Genomic DNA, 27917 nt, shown 5'->3' on the forward strand with positions numbered 1-27917 from the left:
ACATGGAGCAACCGTGGCCGCCTCCGGGACCCTGGAGCCTCCCTCTGGCCGAGGGTGAGGCTGAGGAAGAGAGTGACTTGGACGTGTTCCCCAGTTCTCCCCGCTGCCCGCAGCTGCCGGGCGGCGGCGCCCAGGTGAGAGGGGGCCTGCGTTCTGCCGAGGGATGGAGTGGTGCTGTCCCCAAACCCCTGGAATGCCGCGTCTCCCAGACCCTCTTCTAAGCCTTTTTCTGCGCCCACCTCACTGCCGGGGCCCGGGGATCTGATGCCTGATGCCATCCCACCCCTTTTATAGCATTTTCGGATGGAGACGGGGTGGCCATGTATTACCAACCTCCACCTCCACGCACACCTTTTCTTTCACCTTGGCTGATTGCTGTTCACCCTTGGAAGACGTTCCTCCATCTCCCCTTCCTGACAGCACCCAGATTTGGGGCGGCTCATGGTGTAACATTGACCCTTTGTCCTCTTGTGAGAGGTTTTCCCGGAGCACTTTATTCTGTTAAAGGCTCTAGCATACTTGTGCACAGTTGATAGGAACAGTGAATGATTGTAGTTCAACGTAACACCGAGTCCTCACAAAGATTTCACATGCGATTTCAACCCATGTTGACAACTGAGTAAATTCTTCAAACCTCGCTTTTGACGCTGGCGTACACCTCTCCCATTCGCGTGACCATCTTTGCCTTACTGTTTAGTTTTGCTTCACGTCATTCTCCAGTGAAAATATATACGCATATACTTGCCTTTTCCTTCAGACTTCTCTTAGGTTCCTGGTATTTACTTGTGTTTTCAATCCAGCTTTCCTGCCTTCCTGCCATTGAAACGTATCCAAATGTGATATACTACTAAGGATTTTTCAGGGACCTATCTTAGGGGATACTTACATACTCGCATCACCTTTTCCTGTTTTTTTTCTCCTCCGAATCCCTGTGTGTTTTGGAAGTATATTTCAGGATCACAGTCTAAACACTAATATATTCAATGGATCATAGGTGTCTGTCGCCTCCTTGCAAAATGGGGTTCCCAAGAGTGTAACAGATTTAATAGTAGTTTTCCTCTCAACTTATTTTGCTAGATGTTAATGAGGATGAGTTAAATTGTTTGCCAGTAAGCGTGAGATTATCAGTCTTACGCCCAGCTAACAGAGTTAGTTGGCTTCACACAGAGAAAAATGCTGTTTCATAACCACTGTCTGTACTTTGGCCAGCTAGTCACTGGGGAACTATAAGACATTTTTTAGGAGGATAGAATGAGAGTTGATGGGTCCATCATTAGTCACCCACTAATTTTGGATCACCAGTGTCATCTTTATATACAAAATGTATTATAAGCATATGATGTGTTAGGGAGGAAAAAAAGAGTGAACAGCAGGTGCCATTGTCAATTTGGAAGGCATATGAAGAGGAAAAAGGGTGTCAAGAATTACAGTGCATTGTGGTTGAATTACAGAAGTAATCTAGAGAAATATCTGTATGTTAATTTCTTACTTGTGCACTTATAAATTTGTTTAACTGAAAGATTTTTAGAAGTGAGTAAGCTTATCTCTCTCATTAAAAGTGATTTCCCTGAGACCGTGTAACTAGTTAGTGGCCAGGTTAAAACTAGAACCCACTTATGACTCCTAGTCCAGTATATTTTCCCACCTACTGCACTGCCCACCCTGTGAAGTACTGTAAAACTTTGTCTGAAACTACCTTTAAATGGTATTAAAATTTGCAAAGTGGGTCGGGTGCAGTGGCTTACGCCTATAATCCCACGCTTTGGGAGGCTGAGGCGGGTGGATCACCTGAAGTCGGGAGTTCGAGACCAGCCTGAACAACATGGAGAAACCCCGTCTCCACTAAAAATACAAAATTAACCGGGCGTGGTGGTGCATACAGAATCAGCTGGGTGTGGTGGTGGGTGTGTGTGATCCTGGCTACTCAGGAGGCTGAGGCAGGAGAATTGTTGGAGGCAGAGATTGCAGTGGCCTAGATCACACCATTGCACTCCAGCCTGGGCAACAAGAGCGAAACTCTGTCTCAAAAAAAAAAAAAAAATTTGCAACGTGATTATTAATTCTAAGTTCATGTGTTTATTACAGACCTACTTATTGGTTTTGCTGGCTTTAAGACTTAAATTTTTGGATTGGAGTGTTTGGAAAAAAATAAAATGTTTAATTAACATTTTATAATCCTAAAAAACAGCTTTGGCTTAATTTTATCAAATAAGGGGGATCTAGACTTCTTAATGTATTATGTGATATGTAATTCTTAGATCCAATTAATGTAAAGGCAGATCATGTTTAATGTCTTTCTAAAACTTCTGTATGGTCATGGATTAGAATGTGACCTAATATTTTATTTAATCATCTGAATACATGTTGGATAGTTTGCCAAATGACCAAATGTTGTCTGGGTAGTTTGTGGAGAATTAAAACATAAATTATTTTTAGAATTGTTTGATTTGAGAAAAGAATATTTACTCCCAAATAATTTGAAAATGCAAGATAATTTCTGTTTATCCATATAACCATATTACTTTTCTTGATATATTGTCTTCTTTTTCCTTTTTTTTTTTTTGAGACGGTGTTTTGCGGTGTTGCCCAGGCTGGAGTGCAATGGCACAATATTGGCTTACCGCAACCTCTGCCTCCCAGGCTCAAGTGATTTTCCTGCTACAGCCTCCTGAGTAGTTGGGATTACAGGTGCCCACCACCGTGCCCAGCTAATTTTTTTTTTTTCTTTTTTGAGATGGAGTCTCACTGTATCACCCAGGCTGGAGTGCAGTGGCGCAGTCTCGGCTCACCGCAACCTCTGCCTCCCGGGTTCACACCATTCTCCTGCCTTAGCCTCCCAAGTAGCTGGGACTACAGACGCCCGCCACCATGCCTGGCTAATTTTATTGTATTTTTAGTAGAGACAGGGTTTCACCATGTTAGCCAAAATGGTCTCGATCTCCTTCTCGTGATCCACCTGCCTCGGCCTCCCGAAGTGCTGGGATTATAGGTGTGAGCCACCGCTCCTGGCCATGCCCAGCTAATTTAAAAAATATTTTTAGTAGAGAAGGGGTTTTGCCATGTTGGCCAGGCTGGTTTCGAACTCCTGACCTCAGGTAATCTGCCCACCTTGGCCTCCCAAAGTGCTGGGATTACAGGCGTGAGCCACCGAACCCAGCCAAAAGAAGTTTTGTATACAAAATTTCTTACATCTTTTCTTACAAAATAAGTTTTATAGCTTAATTTTTCTCCTTTTCCTGGCCCTGTTTTAAGCATAGCTACTCTACAGTTATTCTTGATCCTATTCTAAGATAACAAAAAGTAAAAATAAATGTTTTATTTGGTTAGTTAGGGACATTGTTTATAGTACCTGGGCTCCAGACCTGCTGAATGAGCAAATAAAACATCTGAATAGCAACAGTGTCCACATTTGTCCCAGTACAAACCTGAGTTTGCCTGAAGACTCAGCGAAGAGGTAGGGTCCTTGGTTGCTACTTGCCTCAGAATTGTTTACCATCACCAGTCAGTAAACAAATAAGCATGATATTGTATGAAAAACACCACAATAGAAATAGACATAACTTGGGTGGGGAGAGACTGGGTAAGAAAAAGTTTAGGGTCTGCCAGAATCTGGATGAAGATAGGAGTTTCCGTAGGAGTTACCTCGAAGAAAGAGGATTGCCAAATTGAAGTGAGGGACAAGGGTAGGAAAGGGAAGAATAAGCAAACAAGTAGAAGAGCAATTGGAACTGAGTCTGGAGAGGTAATGGGAAATGATATCACAAAGGGCGATGCCACCACGAAGGGCTATGCCACAGAGTATGTCCTTTATCCCAAAGCTAAGAATGAAAAAAAAGATCAGATTCATTTGTTTGAAAGATCACTCCAGTCTAGTGGAGTGGAGAATGGCTTGAGATAAGAGAGTCAGCATTTGTATAATTCACATGTGAGATTCTAAGGGCTTGAATAGTGATGAAGATACGGGAATAGATTGGAGAGAAATTATTCTGAAGTTGATCTACATTTGACTAAGAAGTCATAAAGAATGTGCCTTCAGCTTTTGTTTTATAGAGCCAAGGAATATAGGGAATTGAATCTCTATCACAGTATTTTACATGTAGGAATTAAGTAAATATTAAAACTAATTACTACTGCTTTTGACTAGTACAGTCAGCAGGGTGGACCATTGCTACTTTTAAGAAATGTAACTTTGCGGCTGGGTGCAGTGGCTCACGCCTGTAATTCCAGCACTTTGGGAGGCCAAGGTGGACAGATCACAAGGTCAAGAGATCGAGACCATCCTGGCCAACATGGTGAAACCCTGCCTCTACTAAAAATACAAAAATTACCTGGGCGTGGTGGTATGTGCCTGTAGTCCCAGGTACTTGGGAGGCTGAGGCAGGAAAATCATGTAAACCCCGGAGGCAGAGGTTGCAGTGAACTGAGATCGTACCTTTGCACTCTAGCCTGGTGACAGAGTGAGACTCCATCTCAAAATATAGATAGATAGATAGATATAGATATATAACTTTGCCTATTTTGATTAGGAATAAATTAAAGGATGTCTGTCTGATATAATCATTTATAAATAGAAATATCCAATAAGAACTTCTCAAATCACCAAGGATTAGAAAAATACAGATAGAAAATAGAAACCAAGAAATGATTACTTCTAGATAAAAGGAGGTTTTTTTGTAGTGAAGAATTTGGAGAACAAAATTATAAAGGCCTGGTTGTCAGCAAGTTGAGTATTGAAGTGATGAACTAGATTTAAGCTTTGTTCTCGTTATTCTGCTTGTTCAGGATTATGAAGACTTAATTAAATGTTTGTTAAGCACTAGCTTTATGCAAGACACTGTGATAGTTGCCAGGCTTTTTGTTGCTGTTAGTTGTCAGGGGATAGACATAAATTAACAAAGCAGTTTAGAATTTAGTTGATGAAACAAGGACTAAGATATAAAAACATGACTGCAGACCTAGAACACAGGATATACTATATTCCAAAATATTGTACAGAAATCCTTTGAATTAAAAAAAATTGAACTGTGCTGCACAAACATCCATTGCTTTCTTCATTTCTTACAAATATTGTTTTTATCCAGATGTATAGCCATGGAATTGAATTGGCTTGCCAAAAGCAGAAAGAGTTTGTAAAGAGCTCTGTGGCGTGCAAATGGAATCTTGCTGAAGCTCAACAGAAACTTGGTAGCTTAGCACTGCATAATTCTGAGTCCTTGGATCAGGAGCATGCCAAAGCACAAACAGCAGTATCAGAACTGAGGCAACGGGAAGAAGAGTGGCGACAGAAAGAAGAAGCTCTAGTACAAAGAGAGAAGATGTGTCTGTGGAGCATGGATGCCATTAGCAAGGATGTTTTTAATAAGGTATGACCTTGTATTGAGCCATAATGAAAGAAGAAAAACTGAAGTGTTTGTACAAACCAGTTGTGCATATTTGGTAGCAAAGCAGCAGAATCCCATAAACGGTGTTCAATTTTAACAGTTTATGAAAGGTGTTTGAAAAGTTATGAAAGTCAGAAAGTCTCAAAGCTCTTGTTGTAGAGCTGCAGACTCCAGGCAGTTAATTGAGCAGTCTGAAATACATATTTATATAAATGTACTGCCGAACAAATATTACATGTATTAAAAAACATTCACAAAAATTTGATATTTATAACGATGGGAAAATAGATCAGTTGTGAAATATTTTCCTCCACATCTCATATTTTGTACCCCCTACATTGATTATCACTACTTTAGAGTTCCTTTAATACAACTACCTTATTTTTATAAATGAATCAACTAAGCAGAAAACTAAGTAGAGTGACTTAATAACTTAGTGGTGGGTTAAATGTGAGAAATTACTGACTGGGATGGAGAGATAAGATAATGAGAAGTGTTGAATATCCTTTATTCAGTGCCTTTAAGAATGAAGGCTTAGACTTTTAAAATCCCATGTTTTTCAAACTTCAGGGTTTAATACCTCAGTTTTCCATTTGAAAACTAGAGTTTCTAGAGATTAATTTTCAGATGCATGAAAAGGGGATAAAAGGCAAAACTTCATGAACTAGTGTTTTAAATGTGGAATAAAATGATATTTATTGAAAAATAGGCCAGGCTTAGATGTCCACGCCTGTAATCCCAGCACTTTGGGAGGCCAAGGCAGGCAGATCACTTAAGTCCAGGAGTTCAAAACCAGTTTGGGTGACATGATGAAATCCCGTCTCTACAGAAAATACAAAAATTAGCTGAGTATGGTGGCATGTACCTGTAGTGCCCGTAGTCCCAGCTACTTAGGAGGCTGAGGCTCGAGGATTACTTGAACCCAGGAGGTAGAGATTGCAGTGAGCCGAGATTGCGCCACTACACTCCAGCCTGGGCAACAGTGAGACCCCGTCTCAGAAAAAGAAAAATTGTAGTTTGTATTAAGCCTTATTTTGGAGAACCATTTATAAAGAAGTCTATGAACATGCTGATGGATACAGATATTTTGGTGTTCATTTTTTTCACTATCCCATAATGGCTGAAGGAAACACAGTTCACAGAGCTGAAAGCTTTTAGCTTTACCACAAAGGTAGATTTTGTATGTTATCCACTATGAGTGTTCTTTAGGCCTGAAACATGCAGAGAATAGGGAGAAAGAGGCCTTCAAGTGTCGTCATTTTCCTTAATTAGCCCATGGATGTATCATCTAGGAGTGAATTTGGACTTTAGACCTGTTTTCAGCCCTTTCATCGTGGAAAATTTCAACATACACAAAGTGAACAGATAAACCCCACAGTCCACATCAATGACTGTCATCATTCTGCCATTTTCATTTCATCTGTACCTTCCCCTACACCCATTCCTGCATTTTATTGTTATTTTTTGTTTAATTTTTGGGTAAGATTTATATACTTTGAGATGCACAAATCTTAAGTGTAAAATTTTAACAAATAGATACATTTGTGTAGTCCACAATCCTTTGAATATATGAAATGTAGAACCTAGGAAAAAAGTATTTAAATCTTTAGTCTGTAACCTATGGGGCAATGAAATTCAGTCATTTTCTACTAATTTGTAAAGTGATACTTCTTTATATTTGTACTTCACCCTCAAGTTTCAGGGAGAGACTGCTCATTCTTTTTTTTTTTTTTTTTTTTGAGACGGAGTCTTGCTCTGTAGCCCGGGCTGGAGTGCAGTGGCCGGATCTCAGCTCACTGCAAGCTCCGCCTCCCGGGTTTGCGCCATTCTCCTGCCTCAGCCTCCTGAGTAGCTGGGACTACAGGCGCCCGCCACCTCGCCCGGCTAGTTTTTTGTATTTTTAGTAGAGACGGGGTTTCACCGTGTTAGCCAGGATGGTTTCGATCCGCCCGTCTCGGCCTCCCAAAGTGCTGGGATTACAGGCTTGAGCCACCGCGCCCGGCCGAGACTGCTCATTCTTGTCTAAGTCCACAATGAACCTTATCTTTAACCATCATTATTTTCTAGACTTCTCAGCACATAACCTACTTGTTAATTGTCCTCTTGGCATCTGCTTTCACCTACTCTCATGAGCTTTTTAAATTGCCTTTCCCTGGACCAGCTCTAGTTCTGCTACAGCAGTCAGTAACACACCTCGCCACTAGCCCTATCAGTACTTTAACAGTGAGTCATATCTTTCTCGACTTTCTCTGTGCCTCTACTAATTTACATATACTTTTTCTCCCCCTCCACAATGGGATCATTCTTTATCTGAGTCATTTGCTGTATCTGTATATATTGTTTTAAGGGGTACATCTTAAGTGTTATTTTCTGTTCTGCATTCATATCCCAAAACTATTTAAAATAACTTTTTTCTTCCAGAAGGTTCCAGAAATGTTCAAAGTAATATTTCTTGTTTTGTAAAGTTGATGTCTCTTCTTTAACACAGTGGTCACAAAAAAAATATTTTCATTTTGTTGTTGCTTTTAATTATTTCTTTAAACTTAGGTTCTAAGATAGCCTACATTTATCTCACAAATTAATTAGGACTATCTTTATGTTCCAGTCATTTGCTCAAAGTCCTACACTGGTTTTGTCTGGGAGCTTGAGACTTGAGAGGACTGATCTAGATCTGCACTATCCAACTTGATAGCCACTAGCCACATGTGCTATTGAGTGCTTGAAATGTGTCTAGTCTGAATTGAGATGTGCTGTAAGTGTAAAATACACACCGGATTCCAATGACTTAGTGCCAAAAAAAGTAAAATATTAATAATTGTTTTGTATTGCCTACGTGTTGAAATAATAGGTTGGATATGTTAGGATAAATAATTTATTAATGTCATCTGTTTCTTTTTGCTTTTTAACGTGGCTAATAGAAAACTTTAAATTACATTTGCAACTTGGATTGTATTTCTATTGGACAGTGCTGGTCTAGATGGCAGACTGTATAAAGAAAAAATCTTTTATTTTGAAATATGTAAACTTTTGAGTGCTTCCTGATTATAAACTGGCAGTTATCTAGTTTGCAATTTTTATTTTTGGCAGTGATGGTAACAGGGTATAAATACGATCACAGAATGTTCTAGGAAACTTCTGCCAGTTTTTCTAGCTAGATACAAACTTTATTCTTGGTATATTTTATGACTTATTTAACTGAAAATAAGTACTTCCTTAATAGAAATTTGTACTTGACTTTAAAAATCAAACTGTTTGGTCTCTTCTAAGAAGTTTATTAGAAATGCAACAAAGGGCCAGGCACAGTGGCTCATGCCTATAATACCAACACATTGGAAGGCCAAGGTGAAGGGATTGCGTGAACCAAGGAGTTGAAGACCAGCCTGGGCAACATAGCCAGACCTCATCTCTACAAAAAATTTAAAAATTATCTGAGTATGGTGGCTCACGCCTATAGTCCCAGCTACTCTGGAGGCTAAGGTGGGAGGATCACTTGACTCCAAGAGGTTGAGGCTGCAGTGAGTTATGATTGTGCCACTGTACTCCAGCCTGGGTGACAGAGCAAGACCCCATCTCAAAAAAACAAAAAAAAGACACGCAACAACAATGGTCTATTTCTGGTTTATGTCTTAATAAAGAATTTATAGTAAATATAGTTTATGTGCTTTGAATTTCTGAGTTTATTTCCAGCAAGAACTCGAAAGATTAGGCAAGAGTTGCAAATACTTACAGGAATTAAATAATGCACAAGTAAATTATTCATGTAAAATATAAAGGATGTTTCTATACCTGCTTTTAATTGGGAAATTCATTTTACCAAAAAGGGTAATTCAGTTGTTTTTCTGCATGATTTCTAAGATAAACCTATATCCACACATATATCATATGTTTTTTTTTGTGAGACAGAGTCTTGCTCTGTCGCCCGGCTAGAGTGCAATGGCGTGATCTCAGCTCACTACAACCTCTGCCTCCTGGATCCGCGCCATTCTCCTGCCTCAGCTTCCCGAGTAGCTGGGATTACAGGCACCCGCCACCATGCCCAGCTATTTTTTGTATTTTTAGTAGAGACGGGGTTTCAGTATGTTGGCCAGGCTGATCTCCAACTCCTGACTTCGTGATCCGCCCGCCTCGGCCTCCCAAAGTGCTGGGATTACAGGCGTGAGCCCCCACACCCGGCCTCATATATCATTTTAAACAAAATTAATAAGACTCCCATACAAGAAAATTTTAATTTTTAAAAATAGTTTAACAGATGAATTTAATCATGTAATATCAGTATGATACTATACCACAAATATTGTCTACAGGAAGAATTGCTAGGTATTCAGTATCTGAGAAAGAAGATTCAATTAGAATTTAAAATCTGATTTAAATTTCTAAAATTTTTTCTTAGAGTTTTATTAATCAAGATAAAAGAAAAGACACAGAGGATGAAGATAAATCAGAATCATTTATGCAAAAATATGAGCAAAAAATCAGACATTTTGGTAAGTCTACTACTTGGGTTTCCTTCTTTGTAATGTTTAGTATCATATGTACATGTGCAAAAAACGGACTTATAAAAAGAGAGCCAAAAAGAAAAGTAGCAAACTCCAATTTTGTAGCTACTTCTGGCACAGCTGTGTAGATCTTGTTTTAGAATTTTTTTTGGTTATAAATAAAATTAATTGACAGAGCCAACCAAATGGTAAAGACAAGCAAAAGTATTATTATATAGTACTACCTTCTAAGACAACTTTATGTATTCCATAGCCTCTTTCCATTTCCCAACTAGTCTTTGCTTTTTTCTTTCTCCTCTTTGCTTCTTTGGAATCTGATTATCTTATGATTAAAAGATTATTCATTTTTTTTCAGGTTTTGGATATGATGCTTTATAATTCAGGCAGATCCTTGAACTGTTACTCAGATAAATATAGTAATAGAAATGTATATATAAAGAACTGAAAAATAGGCTTTTTCTATTGGGGAAAAAGGGTAAGAGGGGGTTTGATACAAGTGAAGGCTTCCCAGAGAAGCCAGCATCTGAGCTTGATTTTGAGGAACAGATAAGAGTTTTTCATGTATAAGGGAGGCAAGCCAACAGCAACAGCATGAGACGGGCAGTTAGGAAACAGCATGGTGTGTTCTGAGAATTATAGGCAGCATGATACCGCTGGCATGAAAATGCTACTAGGAACTGTTAGGAGTTAAGGTTTAAAACTTTTTTTTTAATTCCAAAGTAAAAACTTTTTAAAAAAAATTCCAAGTAGTATGTTAATTTAGTAAACAAGGTTTTTATTTGTAATATATTCATGAACTTTTTAAATGGCATTTTGAAATCTTTTTCCTATTGGTGTTTATTTACTCAGAATTTTTTGAATTTCGTTTATGCTTCAATTATGTCAATACAATAAATATTACTTTCAATGTTTTCCCTTCCTTTTATGTAATTTATTCATAAAACATTCACTTTGCTCATACTTTTCATTTTAAATAAAGAAAAAAGACTGTATTTAACTAAAAGAACAGTACCTGAAGAAATAAAGACGAAGTTTTTCTACATATCATCAATGTGTATTATTTATAATAGAAAAAAAATGAATACACAGGCCTCCCTTGGACAGATAGTAAAATCTTGAAATGAGCAGAGCCTTGAGTCATAAGGATAGAAGGCAAAAAATTTGCACATGAATCTTAGTTGTGATATGTGAATTGCCACTCCCGCCTACAGTGCTTGCTTTCTAGGCCCATGTTTTTCTGTTGAAGGAAAAATAGTACCATACTGATTGCTCTTTCAGAGCATGTACTGCATCTGGTAAAACAACATTCCTCAAGGTGTTTTCACCCAGCTGGCACTCTGAAAGTTGGTTGCTTTGAAGCCACGAGAAACCTAGTAAATGAGAAACAGTTCTTTCACTTTTGCTGTAAGCTGACTGCCTTGTTCAGAAGCAATTTTGTGTAGGAAAATATCCAAATATCACAAAGTGGTGTAACCCATCTGGTGCTATGTATCTTCAGCGTTTTATAAAACCTGCTTCTGGGTAGTGCTGTTCGTTATGAGAACAGTGAATTTCATGAACCCTAGAGTCTGCATTTCTTTTGCTGTAAAATGAGTTTCTGGGTCAAAAAATAATGTGGTATGGTGAATAATTCATTTAGTAAGACTACAGATGTATTACTGATTAGAAGCATGGCAAGGAGGGAGGGCACTTCCACATCTAAAGTGGGCTGGTTCAAGTGAGAAATTACCAGTCCCTCTGAGATGAAGTGGGGCCAAGGTAATCAACCTGCTACTTGATGGCTGGCTCATCTCTGCAGTGCATTGTGCCATAGTGAGATTTTGATGTTTTTTGCTACTGGCAAATTAGGTGTTCAGTGGCTAAACTGGATTAGGATACTAGAACATCCTTGATGGGGAAAGTCTACACTGTCAAATCTATGCATAATCACAAACCTGTGCCACCGTGACCCCTGAATTTATGAAACTGTTGTGCAAATAATGAGATAGTTGAGGAAAAAAACTGACTTAACATCCACAGGTGATTAATAAGCAATCATTTTGCCATTATGTGTTATGAACTTCCAATATACTATCTTGTAATAAATACCAGAACCTTGCTGTTTTCACACCCAACCAGACCAATAGCCATTCCCGGAGTCACATTGTGCCTGTTTTTTACTGGAAATGCATATTGACTCTAACTTCATAGGAGATATATTACTTGCCACAGCATGTTGGATCCCCAGGAATGTTACTAAGGTAGTAGGCTCCCAAAATTTTCACGTGTTTTATTTCCCACTCTGGAAATCTTAATAAGGGACCTGGAATACCTGCAATTTCTGCTTTACCAAGTTCCATCAGTGGAGAGTGGACCAACTTGTAGTCATGGGGAATAAGATAATAAAAATCCCTGTGGACTGAATTATGGCACTGAATTGATAGAAGTGTGAGACAAGACAGTGAAAATTTGTGGCTATACCTGCTTGATGGAAGATTTCTGATGTATGCTTATTGTGATGAAAGAAGAAAGCTTACCAAAATGATGACTATATTGGTATACTCTTTTATTTTGGTTTTTTGTTGTTGTTTAACTTTTGTTTTAAGTTCAGGGGTACATGTGCAGGATGTGCAGGCTTGTTACATAGGTAAACGTGTGTCTTGGGGATTTGTTGTACAGATTATTTCATCATCCAGGTATTAAGCCTAGTATCCAGTAGTTATTTTTCCTGATCCTCCCACCCTCCGCCCTTCGGTAAGCTGCAGTGTGCGTTGTTTTCCTGTATGTGTGCATGTATTCTCGTCATTTAGCTCCCACATAGGTGAGAACATGTGGTATTTGGTTTTCTGTTCCTATGTGAGTTTGCTTAGGATAATGGCTTCTGGTATACTCTTTTAAACACATCTGCAATAGGAGATGTAATTAAAGCTTCCAGTTGGAGGCTTTCTGGACTTGGATTGCATTCCAGACCCTTGGATGACATCGGCCTGGTGTGTGTGGGGGCTGTGTAGGGCTATAGGGCCTTCCCACCAGTGCTTCTCTGTGGTCTTATTTGTGCTTATATTCTTCAGAGTTTTTCCTAGCTTTTCCCTTATACAATTTATTGACTACCTTTCTTGTGCTGCTTTTACCCTTACAATTAGGTAGAATTTACCACCTAATAGTAAATGGTACAGTATATCATGGAATAGTATAAAGCATTAAAATCTGATTTTTTCCTCTACATTTGTATTTAGTTTATTAATTTAGGTAATTCACATTTTATAAATATAAAATATTAATTTAGAAACAAAGCCTTTTATCTCTTACATTTTACATTACGGTTACATTCAAACCGTTATATGCATGTTTGACATCACTGGCTTTATGATCATCAGAGCTGCTTTTTGAGTCATCTAATTTTCAGAGCACATCATCTTCAGTTTTAGCCAAAGTTAGCTGTGATTCAGCTTTTTTAAATCTGTGTAGGATGTTGTCACTGGAAATTTTACCAAGAGCTATAAACATTTGCGCAAATACTATGATAGGATTTTTTTCATTTGTACTGATTATGAGTATTTACAACCTCTTCAATGTAATTGTTTATTGCTTTTAAAAAATATCAATATCTTATTTTTGAAAAACATTTGATATAAAGCATTCTTACATATGAAGTGAAATGAATAGAAAATGCATATGATTTTAATTTTTTTTTTTTTTTTTTGAGAGGAAATCTCGCTCTTGTCCCCCAGGCTGGAGTGCAGTGGTGTGATCTCTGTTCACTGCAGCCTCCGCCTCCTGGGTTCAAGCAATTCTTCTGCCTCAGCCTCCCGAGTAGCTGGGATTACAGGCACCTGCCACCACGCTGGCTAATTTTTGTATTTTTAGTGGAGATGGGTTTCACCATTTTGGCCAGGCTGGTCTTGAACTCCTGACCTCAGATGATCCGCCTGCCTTGGCCTCTCAAAGTGCTGGGATTACAGGTGTGAGCCACCACGCCAGGCCTTAATTTTGTTTTTTTAAAAAGTCATTCAAAAATATGCCTGGAAGGAAATACATCAAAATGTTAACAATAATGTCTTGTGGTAGAATTACAGATAACTTTTATTTTCTGGATTTTAAAAATTCTTCACGATAAACTAACTTTACTTTTATAATGCGAAAAAAAATTTTCAAAGAGTTTATCCTAAGAATTCAAAATGGCTTAATGTTAGAAAACTCATTAATGTGATTCACCATATTAACTGATCATAGTAGTATAACCACAGGACTTGGTGATCAATTTGATGTGGGAGAAATGGAAATGTCAGAGGAATTTCTAGAACGCTTGATTTGGTAACATGGAGCCTAGGAAGCACTGTAGGATGGCAGAGAGACAAGTATAGGTTTGGTTTCAAGTAAGATGGATTTATGTGCAGGCATATCGGTAGAAATGCATATGGTGGCCGGGCGCGGTGGCTCAAGCCTGTAATCCCAGCACTTTGGGAGGCCGAGACGGGCGGATCACGAGGTCAGGAGATCGAGACCATCCTGGTTAACACGGTGAAACCCCGTCTCTACTAAAAAATACAAAAAACTAGCCGGCCGAGGTGGCGGACGCCTGTAGTCCCAGCTACTCGGGAGGCGGAGGCAGGAGAATGGCGTGAACCCGGGAGGCGGAGCTTGCAGTGAGCTGAGATCCGGCCACTGCACTCCAGCCTGGGTGACAGCGCGAGACTCCGTCTCAAAAAAAAAAAAAAATAAATAAATAAATAAATGTATTCTTTAAAAAAAAAAAAAAAAAAAAAAGAAATGCATATGGTGGTAGATGATTGGAAATATAGGAGATCTGGAGTTTAGGAATATGGGAAATGATCATACAGCTTTCCTCAAGTAATTCACAAACTAGCTGGGAGATTTTTAGTACACATGGAAATTAAAATGAATTAGTGCAGTTTGTTAAAATGTATCGTTCTAAGCCTGGTATGGTGGTCATGCCTGTAATCCCAGCACTTTGAGAAACAGACTGGAGGATCACTTGAGCCCAGGGGTTCAAGACCAGCCTGGGCAACACAGTGAAACCTCATCTCTACAAAAAAAAAAAAAAATTAGTTGAGTGTGGTGGCTTATACCTGTAGTCTCAGCTACTGCAGAGGCTGAGGTGGGAGGATCTCTTGAGCCCGGGAGGTTAGGCTGCAATGAGTTGTGATTGCACCAGTGTACTCCAGCCTAGGCAATAGAGGAATACCCTGTCTCTCAAATAAATAAATAAATTAATAATAATAATTCTATAAGTATAATGAAAGAGGAAACGGAAATCAGTAATAAGGACATGTGTATTTCAGGACCATTTTAGGAATCAGGTGGCATATGAAGGTTGATGATGGATTGAGATTTAGATGTTCACTAGGGAAATACATAGGTTAAAGCATATGATTAAAATATCTAAACTTGTCAAAATGAGGTTTTCCAAGCATTCAGATAAATTTTTTGGCTAGTTTAAAATGACTGTATTATCCTTAACCAAAGGATTAGCTAAATAAACATTTTTAATGGGTGTTTATTATTTATCGAGTATTTACTATGTCTCAGGCCCTGTTCTAAGGGCTTTATATGAATTAATAGCATTTAATTGTCACAAAAATCCTGAGTTAGGTACTGTTTTCAGCCCTATTTTACAGATGAGGAAATGGAGGCCTATAAAGGGACTTGCCCACAATAGTAAAATGGTGAGGCCAATATTTGAACCTGGACCATTTAGCTCTAGTCTGTATTCTCAGCCACCATCTTTTAAGTTGTTACTCTCCATTTGTATACAAGTTTGTTTACAAATTCCAAAATAATGTCAGTAATTTGAGGTATATGCTGTTCCACTGAGTTGTTGATTCTCTTTATGTGTTTATTTTTTGAGACAGAGTCTTTTTCTGTCACCAGGCTGGATTACAGTTACAAGATCATAGCTACTTCAGCCTCAATTTCCTAGGCTCAAGCAATCCTCCTGCCCCAGCCTCCCAAGCAGCTGGGACTACAGGTGTACTAGGCCACGCCTGGCTAATTATCTTTTTGTGTAGAGATAAGGTCTCATTTTGTTGCCTAGACTGACATAAAACTCCTGTGCTCAGGTGATTCTCCTGCCTCAGCCTGCCAAAGCACTGGGATTACAGGTGTGAGCTACTGCACCCCACCTGTCTTTGTTTTGTTCATAAAATTCCACACTGTTTCCACAAAGGTCTGTATCAACTACCTGTAACTGAACTTATCAATTTCATACTAATTCAATGTGCATTTTTGAAATCAAGTGATAGTATTTCTCAGATTTAAAAAAAATGTATTTTCAATGTCAAGTGTTAATTTGTCTCAGGTATTAAATAGGTAGTTAAAAAATACTAACATTTGACCAGAAGTGGTGGCTCACGCCTGTAATCTCAGCACTTTGGGAGACTGAGGCGGGTGGATCATGAGGTTAGGGGTTTGAGAGCAGCCTGACCAACATGGTGAAACCCTGTCTCTACTAAAAGTACAAAAATTAACTGGGTGTGGTGGCACACACCTGTAATCTCAGCTTCTCAGGAGGCTGAGGCAGGAGAATCGCTTGAACCTGGGAGGCAGAGGTTGCAGTGAGCTGAGATCGTGTCACTGCACTCTAGCCTGGGCAACAGAGCGAGACCCTGTCTCAACAAAAAGAAAAAACAAATTAACATTTAGTGATACCTTTCCCCATGGCTCCAAGTGTCAGGAACCCTTTCATGTTATCCTTCCTGCAAAATAAATCAGAATGGATAAGGCTTTTCTTATTTCAGTGAGTCACAATGCTGCCATGAAGAAGTAAACAAGAGGAGCAATGCTTTATCGTGGATGGTAGATAGAGTTGAAAATATTACCTCTCCAGAAGTGTAAGAAAGCTAAGGCAAAACTGCTTCATAGGATTTACTTTATGGGTTCAAGTGTAAGAAATAAGGATTGTGCTTTCTTTAAATCTGAGTCCCAGGAATCATTAGACTTTTTTAAAAGGTAGGGTTTTGCTCTGTCACCCAGGCTGAAGTGCAGTGGTGAGGTCATAGCTCACTGCAGCCTCCAACATCTGGGCTCAAGTTGTCCTCTCACCTCAGCCTCCCAAATAGTGGGGATTACACCATGCCTGGCAATATTCTTTATACTTTAAAAAGTAGTTTTAAGTAACTTCCATAATCATTCTGTTTCTCAGAACTTCAAGTGACCTAATCATTATATGCAAAGCATTGGGGAAATAACTTTATAAAGCTTAGAATACTCTATGAGAAAATGCTACAGTCTTTATCCTTTTTTTTTTTTTAAGTCCTTTTAAGAGATGGGGTCTCACTGTATTGCCCAAGCTGGAGCACAGTGGTTCCATCATACCTTCTGCAGCCTCCAGCTCCTAGGCTCCCAAGTGATCCTGCCCCCTCAGCCTCCCAAGTAGCTGGGACTGCAGATGCACACTGCCATGCCCAGCTAATTTTTAAACTTTTTCTGTAGAGACAGGGTATTACTATGTTGCCGAGGTTGGCCTGCAACTCCTGGACTCCACCATTCCTCTGGCCTCAGACTCCAAAAGTGCTGAGATTACAAGCATGTGCCACCATGTCCGGCTTATCTCCTTTGAGACAGAGTCTCTCGCTCTGTCGCCCAGGCTGGAGTGCAGTGGTGCAATCTCGACTCGCTGCAACCTCCGCTTCCTGGGTTTAAGCAATCCTTGTGCCTCAGCCTTCCTAGTAACTGGATTATAGGCGCCTGCCACCATGCCCAGCTAATTTTTCTATTTTTAGTAGAGACAACATTAAAAAGTCAACACTTTGCTGGTTCCGTGATTTCTTGGTGGTATTGACTTTGACCAAATTTCCTACTAATTTAGATAAAAGTGTAGATATAACTTAAATAGTATTTGGATTTCTTTGACATCTTGAAACAAAATGACAACCATTTTCAAATACGCTTAACTAATTTTTAAAAGACTTTGTTTATAAAAGACATCATGAGTAAATGGCTTACATAACTAACTCTCAATTTGCCCAAGACTGCGGGCATTCGTGGATGCAGGACTTTTTAATAGTGAACTCTGGCCTGATTAATTATCTGAAATAAAACTTTCTGTGAATTTTAGGAGCTTTTTCCAGTCTACTAAGTATTGCTTTAAAGAGTATTGTCCCTCACTTGCTCTTTTACCATAGTCTGTTGCTCTGGTAATATGAATTGTCTTTAAAGAGAATCATTTTAAAATACTATTAAGAGATTAATGAATTAAGAATTGTTGGTATTTCTTCCCTTATAGGAAGAAGGAAAATATTTGACACTTATGGTTCAATTCTTTTTTTTACAGGTATGTTGAGTCGATGGGATGATAGTCAGAGATTTTTGTCTGACCATCCATACCTTGTATGTGAAGAAACTGCTAAATATCTTATTTTATGGTGTTTTCACCTAGAAGCTGAGAAGGTATTATTATGTGAACCTTGAGTTTCTGGGAACCTTAGTGGAAATCTGATTTCATACTTTATTGATGTTTTGTTTTGTTTTCTTTTCTACATTAAGTCCTTTAAAAGAAAGCAGGAAGGTCATTAGATGAAATTACCATTTTTTTCTTTCAGATCTACTTGAGTTTAATGTGGGATTTTGTTGTTGTTGTTGTTGTTTCAGTTAGCATACAGAAACTTTTCCACTATGCTTTCTCTCCCACTCCACCCCCACCTCTCTTATTTTCATATTGCTATAATCCTTTTCAAACTAATTTGAAAGTCGTATTTTAAAAATCCAGACAGTAATCATGGTATTAAATCAAGTTCAGAGCATGGTCTTCCTTTAGTTATTCTGGTCCACATACAAATAATAATAATAATAATAAACTAAGATATACTCTTTATATGTTTGTAAAGTATTTGACTTATAACTAAAGAGAGTAAAATCAGAAATATTCTAAAAATGCAAAATTTGAATCAGTATGCCAATTAAATATATTTATATATTTGTTTCTCATATCATTTAAATCTTTTTCAGAAAGGGGCTTTAATGGAACAAATAGCACATCAAGCTGTTGTAATGCAGTTTATTATGGAAATGGCCAAAAACTGTAATGTGGATCCAAGAGGGTGTTTTCGTTTATTTTTCCAGAAAGCCAAAGTAAGTAATTATTTGATATGATAAATGGGAAGATTTGGTCCCAGCTGAGACCTCTTTGTTCTATTCATATCAATAGAAGGCATCCAAGCAGGATGCCACAGGCTAAATTCTGTAGATTTTCTTGTGAAAAGAAAATTTATATTGCTAATTTCTTGCTAATTTAAACTTAAAAGAGCTATATAAGAGGCTGTACTACAGCATGTATATGAAATTGAGACCCATTTAAATGAATGTGTATATTCAGGAAACTTGTGTTCTGTCATTAATTCATTCAGTAAATGTTGAGTGCCTAATGCAAAGCACAGCTGTTTCAGATGCTCAGGATGCATTATTGAGCAAAATAGATACAGGATTCTTCATGTGTAGAACTCAGCAGTTTAATGAGAAATCAGACTTTTATAAAGAAAAAATAGGAAGCAACCTAAAAATTCAGCAATTAAGGGAATAGTTAAAAATACCCATGGTACATAGAATATTATGTACCCTTTAAAATTATATTTATGGAACGTTTGTAGTGAGCTGAAGACATGCTTATGCTATAAATTCACAGGAAGCAGTACATATTAGATGATGTTGGCCATGTTGAGGAAAAATAGATGTCTAGAAAGATTAAGTACCCTTTCACACTCACAAGATTTGCAGTAATTTAAAAGCTGCCCAAGAAGTAGAGCAATGAGGATTTGCATTCACTGCTAGTGGAAGTATAAATTGGAACAACCACTTTACAAAATTTCCTAGTAAAGTTGAACAAGTGCCTGCCTTAACATCCAGAAATTCTCCTAGGTATATACACCCTAGAGAGTAGATTCTCAAGGTGTGGTCCAAGAACCCCGAGGGGCTTCATGACCTTTTCAGGAGGTTCTCTGTCCAAGCTATTTTCATAATAATATCAAGATGTTATTTTTAATTTTCATTTTTATTCTCTCAGTAGTGTATAATAGAGATTAATGCGGAAGTACAAATATGAGAATCTAGCCATCTTCTGTAAAGGCAGACATTAGATTTAGAAAAATTGAAGGAAAAAGAAAAAGCAGCTCTCTTCTCACTAAATTTTTTTGTTTTGGAAAACAATTTTTTTAAAAATTAAAATGTTATTAATGGTAGTGTAATGAGTTTGTCATTGTTATTTTTAGTTAATGTTTTTAAAATTCCTCAGTTTTCATTTCTAACAGTAAATACTGACAGCCATAACTTACATAAACAGAAGCTCTTTAGGGTCCTCAGTAATTTTCAAGACGTAAAGAGAACTGCTGCTCTAGAGAAACTCTTACACATATGTACTAGATTGCCGTAATGGTTATAGTAGATTGTTCATAATAGCAAAAACCTGGGAACAATGAATAAATTGTGGTATAGGTTGAGTATTCCTAATCCAAAATCCAAAATGCTCCAAAATCCGAAACTTTTTGAGCATTGACATGACACTCAAAGGAAATACTCACAGATTTTGTGTTTTCAATTTAGAGATGTTCAGCTGGTAGATATAATGCAGATATTCCCAGATCTGAAAAAATTCACAATCTGAAAAACTTCTGGTGCCAAGCATTTCAGATATGCAACCTGTATATTCATTCGGTAAAATACTAGCCAACATCAGCATGGATGGAAAACAAGAGAGTGAATCAAACAAACCACAGAGTGATGTATCTGTTTAGATAGATACTAAATGGATATATCTAGTATCAACGTTCTTATTTTGCATTTTTTTATAAAGTATTTTTTTAATAACAGGCAGAACTAAATAATATATTGTTGAAGGATGCATATATAAGCAGTAAAACTAAAGTAAAGGAATGATTAAGAAGACAAAAGTTACAATAATGATAACCTCAGGGAGGGAGGGGAAATGCTCTTGGGAACTGGTTTCTAGGATACTAGTAATGATCTATTTCCTAATTTCTACGGGCACATAGTGGGGGTGTTGCTGAATAAACTGTGTGTATGTCTTTTACATGCTTTTCTGCACATAGGATATATTTGAACATATACAATTAGAAGTTAAAAGGAAATATACCAAAAGTTTAACTTTGGTTATACTTGTGTGGTGGAATTATAAATAATTTCCATTTTCTTTTTCATGTACTACAATGAACATTTCCTTTTATAAACATAAAATTATTATTTGTATATTTAAAAAAAACTGTCAATGTGGCAGTAGTCCTAACTTAAATACCCTAAACTCTTCTGAAATGCAACCGAAACACGAAGTTTTCCTGAAACAGTTGAACTTTAATAGCAAATACTTGACTTGGTATTTTAGCTAGGCTGCTTCTGGTGACTAGTCTAAACTTTTGTTTGTTTTTAGAGAAAAGGTCCTGCTCTGTCACTCAGGTTAGAGTGCAGTGGTGCAATCATTGCTCACTGCAGCCTTGAACGCCTGGGCTCAAGCAGTCCTCCTGCCTCAGATTCCCAGGTAGCTGGGACTACAGGCACATGCCACCATCCCCAGCTAATTTTTTGTAGAGACATGGTCTCACTGTATTGCCCAGGCTGGTCTCGAATTTCTGGGCTCAAGCTGTCCTCCTGCCTTAACCTTCCAAAATGTACAGGCATGAGCCACCACACTTCGTCTCTTCTGAATTTTTACTTGACACTTAGGAGTAGTTAAAAACATAATTTCCTTTTCATCTTACATTAATGGATGTGTTTAAACTAGTGTTTAATAAAATAATGGAACATGGCCAAATCATATATATTGTTGGACATTTACTTTAACAAAGTAAAACTGAAAGGCACTGGTCTTCAATCTTAACATTGTATTCTTAATAATACTTTTTTTAAAATTATGAAATAATCACTTTCATGGTATGCTTACTTTGTTCCAGGGACTATTCTAAGCACTTTACATGGATTAACTCATTAAATTCATATAATATTTTATGAGGATTACTATTGCTATCTTATGGGTGAAGAAATTGGCATAAAGAAATTAAGCAAGTGGCCTACACATTATTTAATAATACAAAATCTGTCATCACTGTATCTAAATCCCTAAACCTTAAGCATGCAGTGAGGCCAGCAATTGTGCCTCTCAATTTTCAGAAAGAATACTTTTGGATATGACATACTCTGTGTCCACACAAGTTCTTATAAAGCGAGGTGCTAAAATGTAATTAAGGAAGTTCTTCCTAAATTTACAAGAAGATAGGATGGCAGCACAGAACATTCTCTGTGTTATTTCAATAGATGCTGATGCTGATAAGTAATCCACAGGTTTTAACCTGATTACACAACCTAAAATCCATTTGACAAGATCTCTCCTGCTACTTGAACTTAAAGCCGCATTCTATTGGTAGGATAAATCTCTGTATCATTTCTCTATATTCAGAAGAAACATAAACAGAGGCAGCTGCCAATAGAGAGTTGCCTAAGAGTTCCACTCCCTCGACCTAAGTTATCATACTTTTTCTTTCTCTAATATTGAAAAGAAGGTACTTGCTTAACTAGAACAAGAAGATAGTTCCATAATGATGTTGACTGTTGAATTCTATTTGGTTTTCATAGCTCTTACAAGTAGGGAATATAGAGTTAGAAAATTACTAGGAACAGGTAATAGTGCACCTTCATTAATTGTTGGAGGATTAAAAGGTTTTAAGAATATCCCTTGATTGTTTGGTAGTGGGAGGAAGACAGAATGAATTTGACAGATTAAATGAGGACTATTTTGGATCCTGTTAAGGAGCCAGATAAATCAAGGAAAATACAGAGAAAACCTTCTTTTCTTTTAGTTGTGTGCGTATGTATAGGGAGGGTTTTTTTTTTATTAGCTTATTTTGCTGAAGCAGAAGGAAATGGAGCAAACCAATTATTAATGTTCCTATAAATCAGGTAGTTTTCACAAATGTGACAGGGATCATGGTGGTTTCTGTATTTAGACTATTCACCTTGTCATTACTTCCTCCACTTCAAACCTGTTATATGCTTTCTGGAATTTACTATGTCTAGAAATCTTGAAGAACACAGTCTTTGTTTTTTGTTTGTTTGTTTTTTCTAGGCAGAGGAAGAAGGTTATTTTGAAGCATTCAAAAATGAACTTGAAGCTTTCAAGTCAAGAGTAAGACTTTATTCTCAATCACAAAGTTTTCATCCTATGACACTTCAGAATCATGTTCCCCATTCTGGTGTTGGATCTATAGGTTTATTAGAATCCTTACCACAGGTAAGTTGGAAAAGTAAATATTTATTTTATAAGCATATTAGTTCACATAATTTTTGTTATTTTGCCAAACTTTTTTTTTTTAATGTGTGTTACTATTTTACATATTCCTGCCTCAGAAGATAACTGTTGAATCTTACTTCATGCCATGTTTTGGTACCGAATCTCACCTCTTAAGTATTTAGAGATACCAGATTTCCTCTCCTTTTAATGTAGTAATGACTAGTTATACCTAACCATTCTTAAGAACAAATCTTAGCTATTGATCCTCTCAGTCATAAACTCTTCAAGATGGCTCCCTTAGGAACTTCCTTAAAACATCTCATCCTGAGTTAGAACTATGCCATTTTGATTTTTTTTAGATGAATTAGCTTCAAAGTGGACATGCAAGTGGAACCAGTGTGATCTGTTGCTTAAGTTTATTTAGTATTTTCTTGTTAAATGTTGGTATTGTCTACAAGATGTAACATTTTTAGAACACACTAATGTAGCTGATAATATTGTATCTGGTAATATTGGCCAACTGTTTGAGCCTCTTCGAAGTCTTCAGTGGTTTGATCAAGGTAAAACCATGTCATATAGGCAGCAAGAAAAAATTTACATCAAAAAGGAGAAGTGATCAGACCACTGGTCTTCCTGATGCTAGTTAGGATTACAAGTTTAAGTTATTAGATAATTCCTACCCATTTGATTTTACTAGTAGCACTTTAATAGAGCCCAGTCATCTCTCATTTCCAGGCTCCAAGATTTTAAGACCAGCTTTAGCCAGTTTAATCTGTTGCCTACATTGTGAGAAGGAAAGTCTTATGCAAAAGACAATGCAAGGAGAGTCCTATATTTAGTTTTAAACCTCATAAAGTGCTAAAAATTGAGATTTTCAATGACTCGACCTTATGTCACTGTAATTTCACCATTCCAATTACATGTATGTCCTTTAAGGAAAGCGATTGATCATATTTACCCCAGTCAAAAATATTATTCTCAGGAGTCTCTGAGCCTACTCTGGCTCTAGAGGCTGCCTGGAAAAAAAAAGTCTCAAGGATGGAAATAAATGTTTGATTTTTAAATAATTACTAATGTTCCCCCTTAGTTAGACATGTAAGAAATATTCCCTCTACAAATTTCCTACAGATTATCTCTTAATTTTATTTAAATTCATTGATGATTTTTCTCTTCAGTTCCTAAGAAATAGCCCATAGGGAAGTAGTTTTTCCAGGGGAATTCTGGGACCAAGTCACTGTGAAATCCAATATATAAACCTCCTGAAATTAAAATGTCACGTAATGCATGGGAAGGAAAAAAAGAGACTTTGGAAGGGTGTAACTGATTCTAAACATAAGAGGGAAAGGTACACATTATAGTATCTTAGCCTTTGTTATCAAGAAGTTTCCTCTGGTTTGAGAGAAGTAAGTCCTTGTTACACATATTATATAGCAACTGATATCAGGTGCTAGGCATCCCTTATAGTCATAGGGGGACTAGAATTATACAATTCTGACACTTTTGTATTGCTGATATTATCAGGGTTATTCAGATTTAATTAAGCTGGGCTAATCTCCTCATGGTGGGAGACCAATTCCTTATGGTAAGCAATTTGAGCATACTGGTGTAGTCCTTCTGAAGGATACAAGGGCTGGATAAAATTTCAGTTAGATGCTTGCTACATGTGCAGAAAGGATTATCAACTAATTGAGGGAAATAAAATGAGAGGACACTTGAGGGACCAAATCATCAGTTTAGAGGTTTGGAAGAAAAATCTTACCATAATAACATCTCATTTTTATATCAGTTTATAGGTTGCAAAGCACTTTCACACATATTATTTAATCTTCTCAAATAACCTGTGATTCATTTTCATTCATTTTTATAGATGAGTAAACTGAAATTCATAGAACTTAAGTAACTTGCCTGAAGTCAACACAATAAGTGATGAATCTAATATTCTACTTTTGGATTTCTGTTATACTTCACTGCTTATTCACCTGTACCACAGACTGTTGAGTCATATGTGTTGAGAATGTTACTAGATGAAAATATGGGACAGTCAATGAAATTTAAGTATAGGTTAGGTTGGGTATACTGATTCCTTCTATTTTTTTAAAGTCTCTGTATGATAGTATCTTACAGTTCTTAGGAAGATGGGTGGATGAGTTTTGGAGAATCTCCTCAGCCAATTCTGTTATTTAAAATTGTGTCATGGAAAACTGGAGCCCAGTCTTAATAGAGTAATTGTAAGCTCTCTTCCAGAGAATTAGGTTTGGATTGTCAGAAAAAGGACTTAAAGCTGTTTTTTAGGAGAATGAGACAATGTAGCAAGAATATTGGTCATTTTTGATAAAGCTTAAGTGTGGGTAACCATTTAGCTTTTAATTTCTTTTTTTAAATAATTGACAGCAATTGTTTGAAATAAGCCAAATACCATTCATTATCCTTAGTTTTGAGAGGTCTAATCCAAGGCCTTTTGGATATAGATATAATAACAGTTACTTTAGGTTTATCCTATAGGCTAGCTTTTAATTTTACTAAATTGTGAATTTTGTTCTCCTTGAGGCTCGCTTTACTAAATAGAGGCAGGATTAAAACTGAGGCCCAGTGTGAGTATCCCATCTCGGTTGTGTCTGCTATTTCCTTCATAAAGACCTGATTGGGAATAATCCAAACTCCAGCTAGCTTTTTGACTTTTAGAATAAAGGAATCTCACAAAGTGTTGTACTTTCTTAGGAGGATCTTTAGAAAACCCTGCCTCCCAACCTCCTATTGGATGGTGAGGTTTAAGACATCTATCCTGTTTGACTATTGTCCTCGTTGGTGTTTATTAAATAAAATAAATACAAGTAAAACTAGTAATACAAGTGGTAAAAGTCTTAAGTAACTAGCAGACATTCGGAACAATTGAGTAGACAAAATTGAATTGGGGAAGAATTTTCTAAAGTTCTGGATCTTAAGGGCTATACCCTTATTCATGGTGCTTTAACAAATAATGGTTTTATTTTTGCATTTATTGAGTAAGATTTTATGTTTTCTATTCCCAGTTTTTTTTTTTGAAATTGACATAACATTTATGAGTGATGCTTGTTTAAAAAATCCCGTGGTTTTATTCTGTTTAAAAAATAAGGGTGTAAATACCTCTCAAAAGCATACAGATTTCTCACTGAGTTTGTTTTAACCTTTGTGAAACCATAGTAGACCCTGAAGATATCCACAATTTTTACCCAGCAAATATTTTTCTTCATTCAAATGATTTGCAGTTTTTGTATTTACTGTTATAATTAGATGGTAATCTTAAAAATGCATCGCTGACTTCAAACCATATTTAAATTATCAGTAGCTGTGTATATATAATCACATGGAAGTTGTAGCCTTGCCTTGTATGATTAAATGGAGAAGAAAGGTGGTATTTGTTAACATTTCTGTTTTTCACATGTATCATTCTTTTATCACATCTCATAGGTGATAGCATCCTATTTTTTTCTTTATTTTCTTGGAATTCAGCCCAAGTCTCTTTCCAAAGTCCATCTTCTTTCCTATTGCTCTACTACACTGCAGAGAAATAGGACTGTGAAACTGAATATATATGTATGTGCTGTTATAAAACTGGTTATAATGCGTTTTTTTCTCCCCCCCAATCCACCTTTTCTTTTCCCCCAGAATCCAGATTATCTTCAGTATTCTATCAATACAGCTCTCTGCAGCTTAAACTCAGTGGTACATAAAGAAGATGATGAACCCAAAATGATGGACACTGTATAATTTGGTTAAGACTGCTGAGGTCAAGTGCTATTTTGTTACAAGAAAGGAAGAACTTGGCTATTTTCTTGACACTTTTATGGGTGCTGCACTTTATTTTTGTTTGGTTTTTGATGGGAGGGAAAGAGTACTGAAATGTTTTGTAAACTTTTTTTTAATGTGCTGCTAGGTTTTTTGTTTTGTTTTGTTCTGAAGAGAGGAGTGGTACCATATGTTGCAGGAAGTCAAACTGGACTTTTTGTGGCTACTAAATTTGCCTTTAATCTTATTGTTCTCAATTTTGGAATCAAGTATGAAAATCTGCACAAATGCAATGTTTACAAGAACTGGTTGATTCTGGGAGGCATCTGCTACAGTCTCTTTTTATATGGATATGTACATGTCCTATTCTACAAAAATGATTAAAGATAAAAACGTACTTGTATCCCACTGCTAATTTAGCTGTCAAATCTGGTATTTCATCACATTAAAAGCAATAAATCAGTAGTTGGTAATCTACTTTACTAAGTAAGTTGGGGGGTACGATTTTTAAAAGTCTTAACTCTTAAATACTTGACTTTCGGCACCATCAGTTAAATCCTTGACTATAATACAAATTTGATGTAGACATTACATTTACCCTCAAATGATTCTCAAAACTATATTCCTTAGAATTTGATTTTACCCTGCTGACTTTAAGAGTTATAGTAATATCAAAAGTGATGAGCTAATATAGATTTTCTCTTTAAAATAAGAATAACTTCAAGCTCACTCTTTCTTAACATAGTCTGGGATCTCTCAGGGAGTAAGTTTTAAAAGAATACTAATGACTCGTAAGAACAAACAGGAATAATAATCTGATTTTTAAATTTGTGGTTATTGTTTCACTCATGTAGCCTTTTTAATTTTTTTTGTTTGTTTTTGGTTTGGTTTTTGATGTAGCCTTTTAAAAAAGGACTCTTAAAAATGATGTTTTTTTTTTTTTTTAAAGAGAAATCTTGTAGTGCTAACTGCCTTGAGCTGCCAATTACCTGTTTCTGAGAATTTGGTGACCCTTATTGGTAATGACGGCATTTACAACATTTGGCA

At 36.9% G+C, this 27917-nt stretch overlaps 1 protein-coding gene across 1 annotated transcript; it reads left to right on the forward strand.

The window, feature by feature from the left end:
- On the forward strand, positions 1 to 27335 carry LOC105491837 (cell division cycle 37 like 1, HSP90 cochaperone). Its single transcript, XM_011758552.3, has 7 exons — positions 1 to 134; positions 5082 to 5363; positions 9772 to 9865; positions 18150 to 18265; positions 18824 to 18946; positions 22941 to 23105; positions 26751 to 27335. The coding sequence occupies exons 1-7, from the start codon at positions 3 to 5 to the stop codon at positions 26850 to 26852; spliced, it is 1014 nt and encodes a 337-aa protein (XP_011756854.2). The 5' UTR covers positions 1 to 2; the 3' UTR covers positions 26853 to 27335.
- The last annotated feature ends 582 nt before the right edge of the window (positions 27336 to 27917 follow it).

This window comes from Macaca nemestrina, chromosome 14 (assembly GCF_043159975.1).
Source record: "Macaca nemestrina isolate mMacNem1 chromosome 14, mMacNem.hap1, whole genome shotgun sequence".
Lineage (NCBI taxonomy): Eukaryota > Metazoa > Chordata > Mammalia > Primates > Cercopithecidae > Macaca > Macaca nemestrina.

Bases quoted from the DNA above. Each gene is read 5' to 3' on its own strand.
- LOC105491837 (XM_011758552.3), top strand. From the start codon at position 3: ATGGAGCAACCGTGGCCGCCTCCGGGACCCTGGAGCCTCCCTCTGGCC. The intron at 18,266-18,823 runs GTATTATTATGT...AATCTTTTTCAG, and splicing joins TTCACCTAGAAGCTGAGAAG to AAAGGGGCTTTAATGGAACA. The intron at 23,106-26,750 runs GTAAGTTGGAAA...CTTTTCCCCCAG, and splicing joins TATTAGAATCCTTACCACAG to AATCCAGATTATCTTCAGTA.